Raw genomic sequence first — 20633 nt, forward strand, 5'->3', positions numbered from 1 at the left:
GCCATTCATCACAGCCATGAGGGACAAGACTGTGTCTCTTTTGGAATTCTTAATATGAATTGATTTTTCTTGTCAACATATTATCAGCTTTTTCAAAGCACTCCATTCAATTTGGGAGGTATGATTTTGCTTCAGAAGAAGTATGTTGATTCTTACCCAGGATCATTTTATTTCACTAATTCTAGTCTTCAAAAAAGTTGCTGTTGTTTTCCTTGACAGCTATGTAAGGCTATACTGCATATACCTTAAGACTAGTGCTTTCAAACCTAAAGCAAACAAACAAATCAAAAAACATTATCAACATCACATTATCTATCTTAAGTCCTCTTAAGTCCTCTGCTACCAGAGCAGTACAAAAGAGAACACACTACTTAGTTTTGCTGTTTCATCCTAGAGTTCCGTCAGAGTTCTTGGGTGAAAAATACCTGGTTCTGTCAATTTTTTGCTCATTTTGTATTTTTCATAATCTGTTTCCTCTGTCACTAGTTTAGGATGAATCTTCCACTGAAGATGACAGGATCTCAGGTGGGAACAACCTCTACCTCCTCCTTTATGGATATATTCTAAAACTTGTCAGAGTTGGAGAAATGTATTTCCTTTCTTCAAATGTCAGTAGTTATGGTAATCTGTGAATGAACTATTTCTGACAATCATGACGGATAGGCCTTTATAATACCTATCATCTTATATTTACCATTTTTCAAGCTTGCAACACCTAGAGACTGAGCTGAGTGAAGTGTCAAACGAAAGCCAGCATCTTGGATATAAGCCATTGTAGTCATAGGATAGATATTTGCTTGGAGAGGCAATTTGCTCATCGTCAGTCTTGGCTGGATCTGCAGTATGAACATGAATTTCAATAAAATACATTCTTTTTATGCATTGAAAATTCAAAGACCTTTTCAGACATTTATCCCACATGCTTTACAAGCACAACCGGTACCAAAGCATTCACTTGACTGTATTCTTTAGCTTTTTGGAGATTTGTGGCTAAAATTACCACTTTGGAAATGATAACTTCAATGTACTTTTACATCAAAGAATATTAAAAAAAAAAAAAGAAAGATAGATTCGTCAAGGGAACCTACAAAAAAAAAGGAATAATCACAGTTATAGAATGAGAGATATTTTTTTCTTCTCTAGAGAGCAAGCAGTGAATAGATTCAAAGTAGCAGAAAAGGAATTGTTGATTTATAATGGGAACTTATTAAAGTGCTAGTGGAATTATTGAATGGTACATGACAAATGAGTAGTAGTATTAAAATTACTTTCATGTTTAAATATTCACTTTATTCTCTCCAGCAAAATGCAGTACTACACACTAACTGGAGAAACAGTAGTTTCTTACTCACCAGGTATGGTTTTGAACGTATTTGCAAAACTATTTTTAGCAAGGAAGGAAGGTAAGGAAAAGAAAATTTTCTCTTTTGTGTGTGCTGCAGAGTCCAAGTTAAGAAAATAGTCACATTATATGCCACCAGGTGCATTACCAATAGAACAAGTTATTACACTCCAAAAACACATCTCTTATGTCCATCCCAGCAGCAAGCAGTTGTTCTCTAGGTCTGAGTTGCTGGACTTCATGCACATCTAGTGTTGTGCTACCCAAAGAGGTCTAATTAGATAGACAAAGCAGAGGGGAAAGCAGCTATACAGATACACGAGCAACTACATGGTGGCTTGTTGTAATTTGCTGTATTACCATTCTTAATGTTTAAAAGGATATTAAGAAATATTTAACAAACTTGTTGAAAGAAAACAGTTGCTACTTCATCCGGTCTAAATCAAATTTTGTAATGGATACATTTTTAAAGCTTCTCTCCTTCTAAATTATTAGTGGAGTTCAACATAAGTGATTAATATCACCCAAGCCTTTTACAATCAGAAGTATTAAGACAGTCAAAAACTGAGAGTCAAGGCTTTTATAACTAAGACAATAATTACCTGATATCCATTAAGATCAGTATAGAATCTATGTTGACTGTTTATGTCAGATGAAATTCTCATTGCAAGCTCACGATTATATTCTCCTCTAATATCCACAATATTGGAAACTTCCAGAGACTGGCCTTCCAAACCTACATGAAAAAGATGCATTTAAAATATCTCAATTTTTAAAAGCAGTTGCCACATACATAAGAACGACCATGCTCCCAGAAAACAGTGCTCTAGTTTTTCTTTTCTATCTAACCAGATTTTTGAAGCCAGTTAAGTACTATGCGATATAGAAGTACTTCTAATTAAAGTACTTATTGAACCGACAGTCTGAAACCTTCACTGAAGCAGAACAGAAGCAATTTATAATAAGAACCAACGCAGGTTCAGGTAAATCAATAGGAAACAGCACACAACTGTTAAGTGCTGTCTTCAGTGCAGCTAATACGCTGGAGTAAGACCTAGCCATTCACTTGTCCCCTTGACTCTCACGCAGTTGTCACCATTCACAGACAAGAATGAAGTCACCAGCTTCGTGACCACAACTGTTTCACTAAGCAGGAAACCAGTCAGCTGTTTTAATCAAAACCGGGAGAATCTTCCTTAAGGGCAGTGAATTAAGAAACTGCACACTGATATGACCACAAGCAGGACACAAATCTTTGTTGACAAGGAAAAGATGTGTATTTATTAGAAGAAGAATTAAGTATCTGAAAATCTAGACAGATGTTCAGTGAGATTGTTCCCTACAGTGCCTCACACTGAAAATTCAGTATCTTTAATAATAACCTGACCTTTTCAAAGATTTCGAGACACAGTTTGGACTGGAATCATACCATCATTCAGCATCATGACTTCTACCCTTTCTCTAGTCTAATGGGACTAACAATTGTGAAAAGAATTCTGCCAAGCGGAACAGATATGAAGTATCTCTTTGTAGTGAGATGAAATTACATTGTGCCTGTCTGATGGATTGTAAACAGAAGCCCCTAGAAATAGAGGGACTAATTAACCAACTTAGTCCTCTAATACTTGAAGACAGTATTTAAGAGTCTTGGATACTAAATACTTTTTTTCTAACAGTTCACTGTATGTCAGCTTAAAAGACCCAGAAACACGCACATCAGTTTGGATTCCTGAACTGCAGTACCTTTTGGAGAAGGGCAAAATATCTTTGAGTAAAATCTCTAAATTCTCAAACACATACACAGGAAGTCAGCACAACCTCTTTTTCCTTCTACGCATATAGTTTTCCAATTCTTTTAGCAGTTCTGTTTGACAGCATATGTCACATTCTAAAACAAACACTGAACCTTTACACAACAGAATGCTGAAGGTGTCCGCCTGCTTCAATTTTTATGCTATTATTTAGTGTGTAAAATGCAGTCAGGGTTGTGATTTTGTCACCTGAATGAGGAGGATGTCTAGCTCTGTATTTGTTTCCTCATATTTTCTAAAATCTGAAAGCCACCTACAGCAGTAGCAGCAACTGTTAAAATGTTAGCATTTACCAACAGCTATTATACTACAGTGCTAAATGAAAAACATTTGGTTCGGGTAATTACTTCTATTTCCCCAGACCTAGTCTGGAAAAAGTGGATCTATATGCTCCACTTTTAACACTTAGTCATAGATTTGCCATCTATTTTAAAGTAGGGCTATTAAAGTGTAAGTACATTGAAAAAGGAGAAAATAATTAGTTTACGATTTTTAAATGACCATACCATAAATTAGTCTTGGCTTTTTTCTACTGCATAATTTTGAGTTAATACAAAAATATAGTTATGGAGATAATGAAACATAACAAGCTTCTGAGAAAAAGATTAACAAAATCATGCTGATATCAAAACCAGATGCCAAAGGAAGCAGAAAAAGTTAAAACACACTCATTGGTCAATTACTGAACAGAATTGTCAAGCCAAAATATTTTCTGCTCAAAATCAACAGAATTCTAAAACCAAAAGTGGGAAAAACAGTATTTTAATCAAAATTGCTGAAGAAGCTGGAGGACTCGGAAGTAGTGTCCAACAGTTGGATTAGTCACACGATCAAGCTTTCCACTTCTTGGCAAGCACGTAGGTTACAACAGGAATATCCTCCTTATTGAAGTTCCTTCCTTGATAAGACTAACGTACTGAAACCAACACGGCAAAGCAACTTCCTTTTCACATTTTCGGCAACATGTTAACCTCAAGTTACTTTTTTTTTTTTTCATCTAAGCCCATTTTCATATTGGCCACATAAAATAAAAAAATATAGTCTTAAATACAAACATGTTCCCTCTGGATCTTCAACAACAAATTACTATACATCATTTTGGTTTGTATTCATAAGGAATGTGATCTAGAGTTTGATCTAGAATTACTGTATCAGACGAGTAGACAACTGAACTCAGATCAGTATGTGGCATATGGGTAAACTCTAGCAACTTCAAACTTCAAAGTATACACTTATATCATAAAAAATGAGGCATCTGAATCACATTTAGTTCTAAAGAGAAACATGTTACAACAGAAAAAAAATAATCAGAGAGATCAGTTCTGTGCGACTCTAAAGTAGGTATTGTTGGCAATACTATTTTTGAAACCTAAGAGAAATAAGGGAAAAAGAAAGGGAGACTTTCAGAGTACCTATAGCTTCATTATTTGTTTTTGAAGATGTTCACAAAAATGACTAAATATGATAAGTAATAATTTAAAAAACATGCAAACAATTTTGACACCTACAGTAAAGGTAATACTGATAAAACATGTTTAAGTTCCTTCAATTGTTGAAAATATTAGCCAATGCTTCTGTATTTCAGAAAAATTCTGGTAAATACAAATAGATGAAGAGCTGAAAAGGTATGTTTCCTACTTCAACTACAAAAAGATAAATATACTTGAGCATTTAAAGCCAAGTTCTACAGGAAAATAAGTCCATACAATCGCACCATGACTTCCTCCTTCTTGTACATTTTTCACTGGTCAATTTAATAATCAGATTTGGAAGGGTACAGTTTCCAAAGTTACTGTTTTCCCAGAATTTTACTGGAAATCAGCAGTTGAATAGAGAAGGAAAAAATTAACGCCTTAGTGAATGAAAAGCAAGCAAAACTGACACAAAGTTATGTCCTGAGAGTCAATAAGCCAGTGTTCAGTGCTGGTGCCTCTCAAAAGACACAGTCAATTTTGTCACAAGCTCTTCCAAGCAGATAAAGGACATAAAGAAGCAGCTCACAGCTAGCTAAAGCATGCCTACAGTTAAAATGCCACTAAAAAACTACTTCATATTTTTTACGACTTTAGAGAAGATACTGTTCTACCTCCATCAATAAGTTTGAAGCTACGAAAGAAGTTATGTTTTTACATCATTTCCAAGATATTTCTAAAAATCTTTTTCCCATTTTCGTGACTTACAGCTGCCTACAGAATTCAGATGACCCAGTAAAGTTCAGGACACTCTTGTAGGTAATTTATACTCTAAAATTTCCTAACATTGAGAGGTATCTCCAACAAATCTGTTCAGTTTAAGCACGCCGGCTTAATGACTAGCATGATGCTCAGAAAGGGATCATGGTGCACTGGACCCAGCAAAGACTTCAGTCTGACAAATTCTGCACAGAGGGGTATTTAAACATTAAAAGACAGGATCCAAGACTGTAGTGAGGAAAAATAACTGCTGAGAGAGACAGAATTTCACAATTCTTACCCTGGACTTTATAAAGTCGCATAGTATGTGTCACGTGGTTGAAAAAACATACAACTTCTGAGAAAATTCTTCCATGAGCAACTCTTATGGTAGGCGGATCTGTAAAAATATAAGGCTACAAAAAGAAAATGGAAAAGTTAGAATAATTATTTTGAAAGTTTTGCATAAAAGCAGTGTCGATAAATCAAAGTATTTAATTAATATTAAAGTCTTTTACTTTTTTAAACTGTTCTATAACTAAGTCTAGTCTAAAAACTGGGAATTAAAAAATTACTCCACATCTGAAATTCAGCAACTACTCTTCAGAGCCTCCTTTCTCTTTTAGCTAAAATGAGGATAGCCCTCATTACATATCTCTCAGGTATTTTATGAGGACTAACAGATACAAGGCCTACAGACAAACACAGTGATGTATTAATATTGACAATATCTGGATTGAGCTTTTTTGCTAGCAAAATTATACTTGCTAAACAGTAATCAAATACTGTAGTTTCCCAATGTGTGGCAGATGGTTTAACTGTTTGGTTTGCTCACAGTTTACTGTATCAGTGGTACAGACTGCATGAGGAAAGCTGCCTCTACACTGTCTCGTGGATCAGTTTGCATATCCTTTTGAAAGTGAAAGAGGAATCTTTTTCTTCATCAAAACAGTTACAATTGCCAGGGGAGTCCCCTGGAATTCAGGGTAGAGCTGGGAACCATTAAGAAACCTCAGGAGGGACACTGGCTTCTTACTAATGTCTGTCAAAGACTAGCAAAAATTTTGCATATCCATAGTCAAATCAAAGAGATGAAGAAAATTATTTTTCCATGCAGTCACAGTATTTTGAGTCTCAGCTGAGCAAACAATGACTTTTTTTAAAACAGTTGATCCCAAATTGAACTGTATAAACTATACAGAAATACATGGATGGCTACAAAGGTCAAAACGGGTTAAATATTAAGCATGTACAAAGCCCAAAATGAAAATACAACACATGCAACTACTACTAGCAACAGCAATAAATAAAGACTTCACTCAAAAGACCCAAAAAGATACTTGAAAAACATGTTATTCAGAGAGGTCTAAGCAGAAAGGTCTTGGGGGGCGGCTGTCATCCTGCTTTATGTACCAATGTCACAAGAAGGACAAAGCATGCTCTTTCTTCTCAAGCAAGGAAACGAAAGATCAAACGCGTCTTGAGGAAGAGGGGAAATCAAGATCACATACAAACAGACAAAACATGTCAGTGAAGAACAGTACAGGTACATATCGTCCAATCTTCTTCTTTGAGTATATAACTATACGCATATTCACAGAGAAGATTTCAATAAGTATTGTATAAAAGAAGAAAGATATTTTCAAAGACTAAAAGCCTGTCTTTCTATTCATATATTTATTCTTAAAGCTTCAGAAAGAACACTGTTTAATAAGAGCTTTGCCAAAGCTCAAAGAGGCAACTCTGCAGCTATCAATTACAGGGATACTTTGTACATGAGTTTGGTAGAGGAATCATAGTTGCTTACACTTCAGTAAGAAGGGCTGTTTCAAGGAGAGAGGGATTTTTCTACTGATCATCTTATAGCAATGTTTTATCCAGTTAATCAGCACAAAAACCTGAATGAGGAAAGAGTCTTTTGAACTTGTTAACAGTTAACATGAAAAAATGATGAGATACTTCCAAGGGGTCTCATCTTGTCAGTAAGATAGACAAGTGTTATCTATTATGCAAAATTCATTTGCTAGCTGAGAAATACAAGAGGAATATGGTATTAGGAGGGCACATAAACCAGGTGAATTAATGTGCTGGGATAACAGAAATTTGAAGATCAGATCTTAGGTTAGAATTTGAGCTTGCTTTTGGATTTTCTTATTTCCATGAAAAACTGCCAAGATCAGTAAATGTACACTGAAACCTCCCCTTTTTCTGGCAGAAGAGATCGTGATCTGTTTATGTATCAGATATAGGTAGAGAAGACAAACTCATTTAACTTGCACCTACACGTTCCTAGAAGTGTATGTTTAGATTAAAATCCCATGGACAAACTGGATCACTGATAGGAAGGTGGAATATTCAAACCCTTCAAAAATCTAGCTGCAGGGCAGAGCAACATGAAGATCTTCAGGCTAGCACTGAAGGACTGGAACAGCAGCTAAAGGAACTCTCAGAAAATGAACCGAGAAACCTGAGGTCTTCAGGTCAAGCAAATACCTTCGTCAATTATCACCTAGGAGAATACTACTTATACGAACAGCAGCCTGCCACTTGCATTCTGTTAGCAAAGTAACGCCTATTTTATGGGCTTATTGCTGTTGTTCGTAAGAACATTTCTCACTAGGGCTCTCACTGGAGCTATCCAGGACCAAACCAGCAAAACAGAGAGATGACAGATGAGTGACAAAGGACTGTAAAAGGTTGCGCACTTACTAAAAAAAGACCATATTACCTGAGGTAATGTTTTTAAAATAAAACAAAATAAATAAATAAATAAGTACTTGGGAGGAACTCTGTTCCATCGAACTTGTAGTTGTCATGGTTTCATGTGGGGGGGAGGTTCTGGTGGCACGAGCTGCCCATCAGAACCGACTCCCATCCCCCTCGGGGCTTGAGCCAATCGGCGCCTCTGCGAATTGCCCTATTTACGTCGGACAAAGGAACCAGAAAGGTGTGCCTTTGCCCAGGAGCAAGGAGAGGGGAGGGGGGCACTGCCCCTGCTCGCTGGTGCCCGGCGGGCGGCAGCCCGGTCCAGTGCCACCTGCCGAGGATGGTGGCAGCAGAGCTGCTTGGGGAACTCGGGGAGAGCCCTGCTCCTGGGGTGCCCACCGGGCCGAGTTCACCCAGAGAGAACTGAGATCTGAGAGAAACGGCCACACAGACACCCGGCCAGTGAAGATGGAATGGGACAAGGCGTCCTGGAGCTGTTTCCCTTGCAAGTGGTGGCGAGACAGCAGGTGGCCCCCCTGTAGCAAAAGGTGGTCCTCGGTGGAGCACAGACCCACTCACAGCCTGTGGAAAACCCATGTCGAAGAAGAGATGCCAGAGCCTGAGTACTGTACGCATCTATAGTCCATGGGACAACCCACGTCGATGGGGAGGTGTTTTGTTCAGAGGAGATGCCTGAGCCTGAGACTATTGTGAATCATGGGCACAGGTCGAGGCGCATTTATGCATTTAAAGTCTGTATGGAGATGCATTTGGATTCTGGAACAGCTCTTGGATTCTGGGATATTGCCACAAACACTAAGTTCACACACCAGAGTCTCCAAGCCACACATGTAGCCACATCAGCTCCCCAGCTGAAGATAAAGGCAACCATACTTACCATTCTTAACTATACAGAAAGATGGGGTAACAGGAAAGAAAACAAATTAAGTGTTATTTTGCCGATATTGTCTGAAACTAACAATTTTTTTTTTAATTATAATTTGTGATTGTGACTAGCATGTGCATTGAGAGATTATGTATTAAAACCAGTTTGCAAGCCCCTAATTCACACAGTGTGGGGAAAAGACACAAATGAGCAAGAAGAGTTACAAAGGCACATGCAGTCCCATGGTTTTGAAGCTTAGATAATTCTTTCCGATACAAAGAGTGGAGACAGGGGGCGTACTCAAGTTCTGAAGGATGCCTGTTGCTTCCTGACTGTTGGGCAAAGAGGAAAGATGAAGAAAATATGACGCTAAGAGAACAGGGAAGCCTCCTGATTCATTTTTTGTGCCTAGAAAAGCAGTAGTGCTAGAAAGTGATTTCTTGATAGTCATCTAGAGACGTACTGAGTTCAGAACCTATAAAGAGAAAACTGACCAGGTTTGCCACACTAAAAACATTTCAATGAATCAGGTTTTTAAGCTAGAAAACATCTTTATGCATTAGATGTGCAATTATTCTATTATCAATGTAAAGTCTCACAGAGGCTCATCTGGACCTGAAATATAAAGACACTTTTGATGTGAATGTCTGACTAAGATGCAGAAATAGGCCTCTTACTACTCAGACACAAACCACTTTGCTTTCTAAGTTGAATGAACAAACAATGATAGAGCTATTTGCAAAACTGATTAGACAAAATCCTTGTCTGAATTCAATATTTAGTCTGCTTTGAGTGGGGTCTTGGACTAAACAACCTTACGGTGTGAAAGATTCTATGATTACTCAGACCTTAAATTAGGAATAAAAATATTTGGGTCTCATATCGAGTAGTAGTCTCAAGACTTCACTTCCTAAACAGTTAAAATGAATCTGTTTAAAATCTGTTCCCCTCAGCTTCACTGGAATGAGATCCACTACAAGAATCACCAGCCTGCTGTGCCAGGTTTTATTGAGCCTGGAAAGCAGTATTTTCAGAAACAGGATAACAGAACTATGGGTCAAAGGGTCCAGAAGCTGTTTATCACTACTCAGATTCAACAGAAATATGACAACCTCCCTGTGAAAACCTAGAAATTTTACAGAAGACTACTTGGAGCAAAATAATATCCTATAGCTCCTTAGGATATCTTAAAATACGTGGTATCAAATTGGGTGCCAAAGTGCCATGGGGCGGAGATAACTGGAGAGATGCCTTCACTTAAATGTTTACTGGCTTGTATGGAAGCTGGCATGGCATATTGCAGCCTGAAGGCATGACACATGGGTAATAAACCATTCCCCTTGTAGTCAAGTGAAGCACTACTAACCATCTTAGTGTGGCCTAGAAATTTCTGGCAGTGCAGCATACTGCTGGGAATGGAAGTCACATAAACTATGACCAAAGGAAAGTTTTCCAGCACAGACTGAATTGCTCTTCATATGCCTGAGATTTAAAAAAAGAACTCAAGAAAAAGCCTTCAAGAAAAGTTGCTTCTCAATAGCCCATCACCCTTCATTTGGCAGGGTTTAAGTTTAGACTGGGCTTTAGGTGCGGGAGTGGGAGGGAATAAAATAAAAATCAAATACTTTGAGCTCTTGAGAACTGTGTTTTAAGAATTATGTGGCAGAAGACAAGATGGTTGTTATTTTAATATTTTTGCCTCCAAAAGCAACCCCATCAAGATGTGGGGCAGATTTTCAGATGATAGATATGATGCTTGAGGAAAATACATAGTACTGAGGAGAGATGAGACATTTCAAACGCAGACAATGTTTGAGCACTGTGAGCATCCTCCAAGTAATGGTTCCTGTGTACTTGTCTTTTCCTATTATCAGGCATGCAAAAACAGGGAGAGCATTAAAAGTAAGGATACTATGCTGAAATGAGGATCCTTGGCCCTTTTGAGAGGAAGATCTGAACATGGATACAGTGGGTACTCTAAATGGATAGTCTTTCTCCTTTTGAGCAGTAGAACATCCCAATCTCACTTATAAAAATGCAGAAAGATATCATTATCTTTTCCTTAGGTTTGTAGGCCAAGCATTTAGATAACTCAGATATGTGTTGTTCTCTGAGAAGTTAGAGGCAACAAATAATCCTGACAGATTAAAAAAGGACTTGTCATGAAAAAGGGCTCTTGAGGCTAGTAGCAGCAGCTGCAGCTATACAGTCAGAGATCATTATCAGTAAGGGAAGTCCAACCATGGAGACCAAAGCGTTAAAAAGAAAAAAGGGAGAAAAGCTCCAGCACTAGAGATTCTGCAGGATGAAAAAAATAAATCTCTCTTCTTTATACATTCTGTTAGTACATAAGTACCTACAGCAACTAGTCCATATACGTGTGTATAGACAAAGCTGCCTGAGGGAGAATCACAATTTCCCAGTCTGAGTCTACCAAAAAAGTCCACTTTGATTCTGAAAAATTGATTTGTAAAACAAGAAAATGAACCACTCACATTGATCTCACTAACACTTATCATCTGACTCTTTGGAAAAAAACTGCTTTGTCTATTCCCTATTGATACCAAACACAGCTAGTAAGTAGGTCATCACATATTGACTTGTCTTGAATACATAGAAGAAAATACAGCTGTTTCAGAGTTTATTAATAGTGATTTTTTTTTTCACCTGGATCTAACAGATTTATGGAGCTGGCCATTCTTCACAAAATCACAAGAGATACAAACATGTTTTCCTTTCACAGATGGGATGTTTTTGTTTATACTTATGAAGACCAATGAAGTCCCTTCCTTCCAAACCTTGATAACATTGTCAATCAGTTAAGCAGCACTGAAATTAAAAAAAAAAAAAAAAGATACTGCCTGTCTTTTTCTCTGGTACCTTGCTTTTGTTCTATTTTGCAGAAAACACAAACACATTGTAAGTGCTGTCTTATCTCTAGAGCTGCATCATGGAGCCTCTGCTCTGTGTTACTGTCCTGAACTTCACACTGGTGTCCTGACCTGAGGCTGCCACTGAACTACTTTCACACTTTAGAGACAGCAGTGGCAGAATCATCCATGTTTAAGACCCTATGCCACAACCCCAGAGACCATTCTTACTGTCTAGCTGCACCATGGCAATGTTTGCCATGGTGTCATAGAACCTCAAGTCCAGCTATTCTTTCCAGAACAGTGACAAAGAATTATCAGTGTTCAATGTACCTTCCATTTAATACTGGTAAATCACTATCATTAACCCAGGTCTCTGCTGATGTGCAGCTTAGCGCTGGTAGTAGATGCTTAACCACTTCTTGGCAAGAATGAACTCTTTGCAGTACTCCAGGATGGTTTTAGGTCAGCCATAAAGATGATTAGTCCAAGGAACCTCTTGGAAGATTCAGATCTGTGTATGTCCTAGGACACAGACCATCATCAGGAGAATACATGACATGCACTCATAGCAGCCTGTTCATGACCAGCGCTGCGCTATACACGTCAGGCATTCTAAACTGACATGGCTTTAAGTCATGGCCTGCAAACATAGCATGTTACAGCACCAAGCTTCCAAAATTAAACTGGTGAGGAATCCAAGAACAAGAAGGCTACCTAAGTACTATAGTAAGACAGACGATTAAACTAGATGAAGAAAAAGAATGTCTGAGTATTGCAGAACATAAAAGAAAGAAACCAAAAGACCAGGTGAAAAAAAAACCAACAGTTAACAAGGGCAAAGGAAACATTTAACTATACTCATACCAGAAGAAAGTGACCCAACACCAAATGTATTCTTTGCAAATTTTGCAGTAACACATAGGGTGTGGGGGATAGGAAAAAAACCACCTAGCTAAAAATCAAGAAAACTGCCTGCAATCTATCCTATCACCACTCCACTCAAGGACTTTGAAAATGTTAGTCAATCCACCTCACACTGAGAACCTTGAACAGGTGGCACTTCTTTAAGACAGAAATCACTAGTTCAAACTGATTTAGGAACTACTATAGAATTACACTGTTATTCCCAGTGGGAAAACCTAATTAATGTTACTAAAATGCAAGCCAAATGAGCTTTATGGTATATTAATGAAGCAGAATTTTTTGAAGTATTATGATTTCATTTTTATTGTATAAAAAGTTACAAAAGGTGAACGCACCACCCTTTTTAACGTTAACTGAAAATATACTTTAATTTCATTTCTCATAAAAGTTCAATATGTACCTTATTTTCTAACTGTGCTTGCAGGCATGTGACAGACTTTTTCTGTTCAAACCACAGCATTTTGCTATCTATAGTTGTCCAGGTTATTTTTATAATGCAAATAATTCAAAAGTGCAGTTAAAATTATATAACTGTTAGATTTAGTGATTATTGTGTCTATAAGCAAAAGATGAAGTAGCAGCTAAAATACAATTTGTTAAAGGTTGACTATGCACCTGATGAAAGCTAACAATTTTAAAAAAACGTGATATTGTTCAGGTATTCACAGATCAAAAAACACTGACATTTAAAAACTAAGAATAAGTGAACTCTGTTGAACATAACTGATGCAAACAACTATGGGACTAAATATACTAAATGGTTTAAAACGTCCAACTAACACACCTCAAAATGTGTGGTAGGAGAGATCGCTAAAAGTAAAGGAAACTGTTCTGTCGACTTCCAGACTGATTTACACATACAAAAACAAACAAAACCTATTATTATTACTATTATTATTATTTTATTATTCCCTGAAGTGGTAAACATAGAACTCCCAGTTTGCCTTATGCATGCAACTTAAGTTTCCCCAGGAGAAACTGGGCAGAAGAAATATGCTGCAAACTAGCTAGCTTCTTAAGTCTTCATGATTTCATCATTTGCTTTCTGAAATACCACTTTTCCAGTTCCAAAAGTGGTATGGTACATTCTGTATAATAATTAAGTCAATGTAAGAACACTGTCATTTCTGAATTTCCAATTTGAAAACTATGCTGTTGCCCTCCAATAATTGTGTAGCTAAAAATACTGATAACCCTTGACAGTTAAATCAGAATGGTTGCTTGCTACTCTGTCTTTACATTCATCATTTGGGACTCAGTATCTTAATGACTATATTAAACTATATATGCTAACACCAGCTAAAAGAGAATTACACTCTGAACTGGAAGTTCCTCATTCACAACAAGAAACCTTAAGAATCAGGAAAGTGAAGGAACGCAGGAACGAATCAGTATGCCCTATATATTTTCACCGAAGGAAGTGAAAGTGAACTTACTATATTGATAGCGAATGGTTACATCTTACATCTCACTGGTTTTCTTGCAAGGGTAGCATCTTAAATAACTTTTTTAGTGAATGATAAATATTCTGTATATTTTTATGCTTTCAAATTAATGCTGTGCTTTTATTCAAATCTAGGGTTATGAAGTTCCGACAATCATTTCAATAACTGATGTCATTATTTCTAGCCACACAGCTGTATTTCAGTGATGGGGAAAATTGGTTCTTTCAATCTGTATTTGCAGAATGCTTCAAGTTACTTCAAGATTAGAATCTCTGCAAACAGAAGTTTTACCTTGGCGTCTCCATCTGGTAAGAAGAGATAAGCTCCACTTTTATCCCGGTTACCTGTAGTTCCATACCAAGCAAACTCCACCTTCATCTGATGAATTTTACCATCTTCTTTGGTATTTATTTTCTAAGGACAGAAAATCATGTTTGAAACAGTTGACATATTTAGGTTTCCACGAATAAGAACAGAAGTTCTTAAAAAAGTAAAACAGTGTTTTGAAATACAATGAAACACACCTCCAGTAATCCAGACATTCCAGAAAACCACAGTTTCATGTAAGAATTTTCTAAGATTATATTATCCACAGAATTCTGCATCTCTTTTATCTTGAAAAGTCTGTCTCGCTTCTCCTGCCTACTATTCCTCATGTATATATTATAGTCTGTTAAAACTGCTTCTGAACTCTGAACCTCCAAAAGCTGGTAAACTCCAAGCCCCAGAGGTAGTAGATGCGCCATAAAAGTGATCTGTTGGGAACAAAGGAGAAATCACTATTAAAAACATACAATTATTAACTTTTTTATTATCTTTATGCTCAGAGTAATTCCTTTTGCTTCAATAATTTTAGGATAGATGAATTTTTCCCATATTCCATAAATGAATATGAAATTACAAATGACGTTCCAAAATTAATAGCTGAAACATGTTAAGAAGAATCAGCAAAAAAAAATGTCTGCGTTGCTAATCTGCTTAGCATCAAGATCACTGTTATATTAATGCAATAATGATTTTGAATCTAGTTAAAAAAGAATGCTGGCTCTGATGTGCAGTTCTGAGCATATTTGCTCTGCACTAAAGATGTGTGTGTAGTGTATCAAGTATGCACAGACCTTACTTGTCACTCAAAGTGCATTTAGAAATCCACAAATTTAATTAGCAAAATAAGGCAATTATTTCATTTTTAGTCTCTGGTTATTTAGGAGCTACAAAGTGATCTGTACAGGAGAGTAATATACAAGGTAGATCTCCAAAGCCACTTGCTTAGAATTTGAGGTACAGATACATCATTTAATTTCTTTTTCCTCTTCAGGCAATTAATTAATTGTTAATTCTTGTATTGGTTTTGGCTGAGATAGAGTTAAATTTCTTCACTGCAGCTCATATAGTGCTATGTTTTGATAGTAACAATGTTAACAATACAAGGATGTTTTAAGCTACGGCTGAGCACTGCTTATGCAGCATCAGGGAGTTTTCTGCTTCACACGCTCCCCTGCTCCTCCCGAGCAGGCTGGGGGAGCACAAGAAGCTGAGAGGGGACACAGCTGGGACAGCTGACTCCGACTGACCAGAGGGATATTCCATGTCATATGACATCACACTCAGCACATAAATTGAGGGGAAGAAGAAGGAACGAGGGGGACACGTTTGGAGTGATAGCGTTTGTCTTCCCAAGTTTGTCTTCCCAAGCTGCCTGCCGATGGGAAGGGGTGAATGAAGTCCTATTTTGCTTTGCCCACATGCACAGCTTTTGCTTTACTTATTAGACCATCTTTATCTCAACTCATAAGTTTTCTCACTGTTACCTTTCCAACTCTCTCCCCCATCCCACTGTGGGCAGTGAGCAAGCAGCTAGGTGGGGCTGAGCTACTTCCCAGGGTTAACCCACAATTATTAATAACTATCCCTTTGGAGGACCACTAAAACACACTTATTAAATTATCTTCACAGGAATATTATTCTGAAACAAGTTCAGCTTGACTCCCAAAAGGAGTCAAAAGGAATCAGACTAAGAATGTAAGCCTGAAATTAATACAGTACTATTACAGTAATATAGTACTGTTACATCGCTAACGATTTAACAAAATAGTTTCTGATGAATGACCATTGACGACAATCTTCTATAATGATGTATCATTCTAAAATTCTCAGAAACTTAAACCAAAAACAAGAGGTGGACTCCTAAGTCATCTGTTTAGCTTGGGCAGACTTACGGAGAGTATTATCCTGCCTCTATATCTAGAAGACAAAAAAAACCAAACCAAACCAAAACACAGTATCTAAGTGCTTAAGCCACTGCACTTACAAAACCTTGCAGTTGGAGTGCTTGAGCACATACAGACTGTGTGTCTATACTACCACTTGAAGGAAAAAGCAGCTTTAGAAAGCTGGGAGAAAAGATACACATTCAGTATTTTCTGTTCACGCAGCTGAAACTGGCCCTTTAAATGTAATACACCACATCACAAAAGTTTAAAAACTTACCAGTTTAAGAAACATTAATGCTAAATATATATGTTTCGTTTTTTGTTTAAAATGACTGAATTAATGGCATTATCTGCAGAAGACAGAACTGCCAATATTTGAAGTATGCTCTTCATTTTCTTCAACTGTGAAGCTACAAATCTGTCAAAAAAAAAAAATGTTTTTTACTTAAAGTAGCATACCTGATATGCTTCATGTGATATTGTAGTTGCTCCATCCCAAACAGCACTAATCTGGACAGTAACAGGTTTTCCCGAAGGAGATAATAATTTAACTCTGGGTGAATTCACATTGACTGAAACCACTGCAAATCGCTCTTGTTCTGTAGGATTATATATCAAAAGGTACCTGCAAAAACATATTTGTCAAATTACCTTTTGGCAACCAAGCTTCCTCCTTCAGGTTTTGTATTACTGCACATGAATTTTACATACAGAGCATTAAAACAGTGTTAGAACAACAAGTACATACCACAACAAATAAATATGCAAAACATAACCAGGAAACAATGGATATTTAACATCAACTCTTGGCAAATCTTATTTTCTTAAAGCTATTATTTTTCCAAGGAATTTTGAAAATACCTTACAATAAAAATACACCGATTGCCCATCCAGCTACTAAAGAATCACTATTAACAGCTGCAAGCACAATCAAGATATTTAGGGGCATTTAAAATGTATTTTTAAGGGTGAACTTAAATTCTTAACTTATTTAAGTTACAATTTACCAAAAATCCCTATGGTAACTGTCTGTGTACCCATTAAAATCTTTTTATTAGGTACATAGGGAACAACTAATTTTTATGTAATCTTATGCCTGTTCTTCCATTCAAACACAGATTATGTTACTAATCAAAAGAATTAGCCCTAAAACTGAATAGAGCAACTTTATTAGCCTATATATTTTTTTTATTGCAGGTGCGTATATCCTAAGGTATAGAAAAATAAAACGATACTAGAACATTAGTGCCTCATGCCTCTGTAGGACTATTACTGTACTTCTTGTCTTTTTATAGCCGAGCTCAAAGGAAGCACTATTTACAACTGCTCCCTGAAGTTTCCCTCTGTCCATTTCATTGTTTAAAAAACTCTCTTCAACAACGAAAAGCATTCTTGCCAAATTTTTAATAACTTCTTAAATACACGGCAGAACCGGTATTCTGTATTCAACCTCCTTGACCCTTTCCACTGTTAAACACAGTTTACTTCTTCATGAAATCTTATCTTTCATCAGTTTCCAGGATATGCACTTCTTGCTTTATCAAATCACTCTTTCAGTATTTCTTCTACGTAGATTGTCCTCATTCTCTGCTCTGTTTTCCATGCAGGTTCCTCAAGGTTTTCAGTGGTTTTCTTTCACGTCTTAACCTTCAAATTCAATTACCACCTTCACAGATCAAACAGCTTCATCTAGAATCATCTCCTTCCACCCAAACTAAAAATCTCATCCTGTCACTCAAGTCTTTAACTTAAATGCTACCTGTAGCTTGAACCTCTTTCCATAATCTTGTATTCTGACTATAAGTCTTCCAGGTTCCTTATCCTTACATTTAGATGCTCTGTGCTCCATTATTCACTAGCCTGGCACTACTGTACAACTACGGTCCTGCTAACAAGTTACTTACATAGCTAAACTCTTTAATCTTTTCTGTTTTCCAACATTAGCTCTAAAGGGACGAAGGGTAGCCCTCCTCTACACACAACAGTGAGGTCTCCCTGGCACCGTAAAGTCTGGCTGGCAGTGGACAAAACTGCTGAGATGACATTTTGGAAGTAAGGAAATAGCAAAATTTCAGGACTGAAAGGTGACAGCAAACTGCTTAGAGTTAATAAGGAAGTACAAATTTAACTCCTTCTTATTCTGCTAAAGAGGACTTCTACATAATTCCAGTGCAAAGTCGGAGACACTAAATTAATCCACCACTAAACTATGAATGCAATATAGACACACAAGGAAAATTCTTCCTTCTCCATACTACTGAAAAAATCTTCCCTATTCTAGTTCCATCTTACCCTTTGATTTTTTTTCAACATTACTCTAGTTTTAACAAATGCAGTTTTGCTCTCAGATACTCGGAATCCTTACGAACACTAACCAGGCTACTAATTTTCCCTTATCTTTTCATTGGCTGCTCCTTTTTTTATGCATCAAACTTAGGTTGTTTCATAGCCCTTTACTGCCACCCTATAACCTCACAATCAGTAGGAAAGGTCAACTCCAACTTCTCATTAGTTAAATAAACTAAAACCAGAGGCTATATTAGCTTTTTGTATCAAGAACCTTTGGATTATCTGCCATACATAGAATGAGCTTCCCATAGAAATTACTTTCTTTTTAATTCCTGAGAAGAAGATTCCTGTGCTGAAGTATTGTTAAATCATGACTTCTGTGCAAAACATCTATTTTCCTTGCATATTTTTGCATCTACCTGTAGTCAATTGCCTTCTAGCACAACCAAAAGTGCTTTGGGATGCCCTTTTTTGCCTTGTTTTGTGTTGAAGACTCCTAGATTGCTAGACAACACAATAGTTAACCATATTCTTAGTCAGCTTTTGGAGTCTTTAAGAACTTGTACAAGACTTTGTGAGAGTCTTCCCTAGAGTTCAGTAGATCCTTTTGAACTTCTGCTTAACTGAAGATGTCTTCTTTTTGGATAAGATTTAAATTTAAATGTTAAGATAATTTTGAATAACAGTTGTACAATCAAAACCATGCTAAACCAACGCTGCTCTCAGTCTAGACCCCTTAAAAAGTTGGAAATACTTTAAGAACTCCTCATATACCATGAAAGAAGAGTGCAAGAACTGTGTCAGAAACAATACAGATCTAAGAGACGATCCAACACCAAAGCTCAGAATAAATCATCATTCTCATCCATCAACGGAACATTACAAAAATCTTTATTTATTCTTTCTATACAGTGGAATTCCTCAATTTTATGCCTGCAAGCAAAATGCTCTCTTATGCATACAATTCATTTCTAGTAATGCTCATCCTCATTAAATTTAAATCATCTGCCAACTAAAGAACGTACTGATGTAAAAATATTTTCAGAAACTTTGTTTACCTTTCCATTGATATAAACATGTTTCACAACTTTAATTAGTCACATGACAAATCTATCCATAACAAAAGACCTTAGGAACTGACATATTATCATTATATTTCACCAGACTACATTTTTTTTATATTCAGACAAAACAAACTCTTGTTTTATCAAGTTACATATGTTTTATACTTTCGTGAATCAAGGTACTGTAAGTGCACTATGTGTATGTAGAGTAATAAGGCAGTTAGATGAAGATAGTAATGACAGGGCAGATTTTCAGCAGTTACAATGCAGCAATTTTGTCTAGATTTAGTATTTTGTTTCCAAATGTTATTTCAGCAAGATGGAAGTATTTATACTCAGTAAGATATAGTTCTTGTCCATATACAAAAGAACTGACTAATGAATTAAATCACATTACTTCTGTAGCACCATTCAACTCCCATCCTTAAATAACATCCCATTAAGAATATTTTAAATTCTATAGGAAACAAAAGAGCTACACTTCACTTAAGGTGTTTTATTACAAAGAATGTCATCCACAAATGTAGAGCACAACTCCTCAATGTATCGTGGCTGCGTTACACAGAGAAGCAACTTGACAATATTTAAAGGTTTCCTATTCCAGATTTTAAGGAAAAAACATGAACATTACTGTCTTTCAGAAGCAGCAAGCAATTATTTTCCTTTCATTATTCAGATCACTGGTCTTTGGCAATAGCTCCAAGAAAACTGCAAAAGCTCATATCTTTCGTTCAAATAAAGGGAGAGGGGTTTTAATGCCTGCTAGTAAAATTCAGATGAAAAATTTACCCAAAATATTTTACTTCAGGAACATAATCAAGTGTCAGCCATTATTTCTTTCATTTATTCAAGAAATCAAAGAATTCTGAAACTATTTTAATATAAACAGTATTGAAACAAAAGGAAATC

The 20633-nt window shown here is 36.6% G+C and overlaps 1 protein-coding gene across 4 annotated transcripts in view; it reads right to left on the bottom strand.

The window, feature by feature from the left end:
* Positions 1 to 20633, bottom strand: part of MAN2A1 (mannosidase alpha class 2A member 1) — a 120564-nt gene that overhangs the window by 25695 nt on the left and 74236 nt on the right. For all 4 annotated transcript variants that reach the window (XM_086628758.1, XM_086628759.1, XM_086628760.1 and 1 more), the window contains 6 exons: positions 16831 to 16996; positions 14683 to 14913; positions 14450 to 14572; positions 5626 to 5740; positions 1945 to 2078; positions 695 to 836 (listed from right to left, as the gene is read on the bottom strand). In XM_086628758.1, coding sequence (XP_086484884.1) covers positions 695 to 836; positions 1945 to 2078; positions 5626 to 5740; positions 14450 to 14572; positions 14683 to 14913; positions 16831 to 16996 — 911 coding nt within the window. The remainder of the gene's footprint in view (positions 1 to 694; positions 837 to 1944; positions 2079 to 5625; positions 5741 to 14449; positions 14573 to 14682; positions 14914 to 16830; positions 16997 to 20633) is intronic.

This window comes from Tauraco erythrolophus, chromosome Z (assembly GCF_009769465.1).
Source record: "Tauraco erythrolophus isolate bTauEry1 chromosome Z, bTauEry1.pri, whole genome shotgun sequence".
In the NCBI taxonomy this organism is placed as follows: domain Eukaryota; kingdom Metazoa; phylum Chordata; class Aves; order Musophagiformes; family Musophagidae; genus Tauraco; species Tauraco erythrolophus.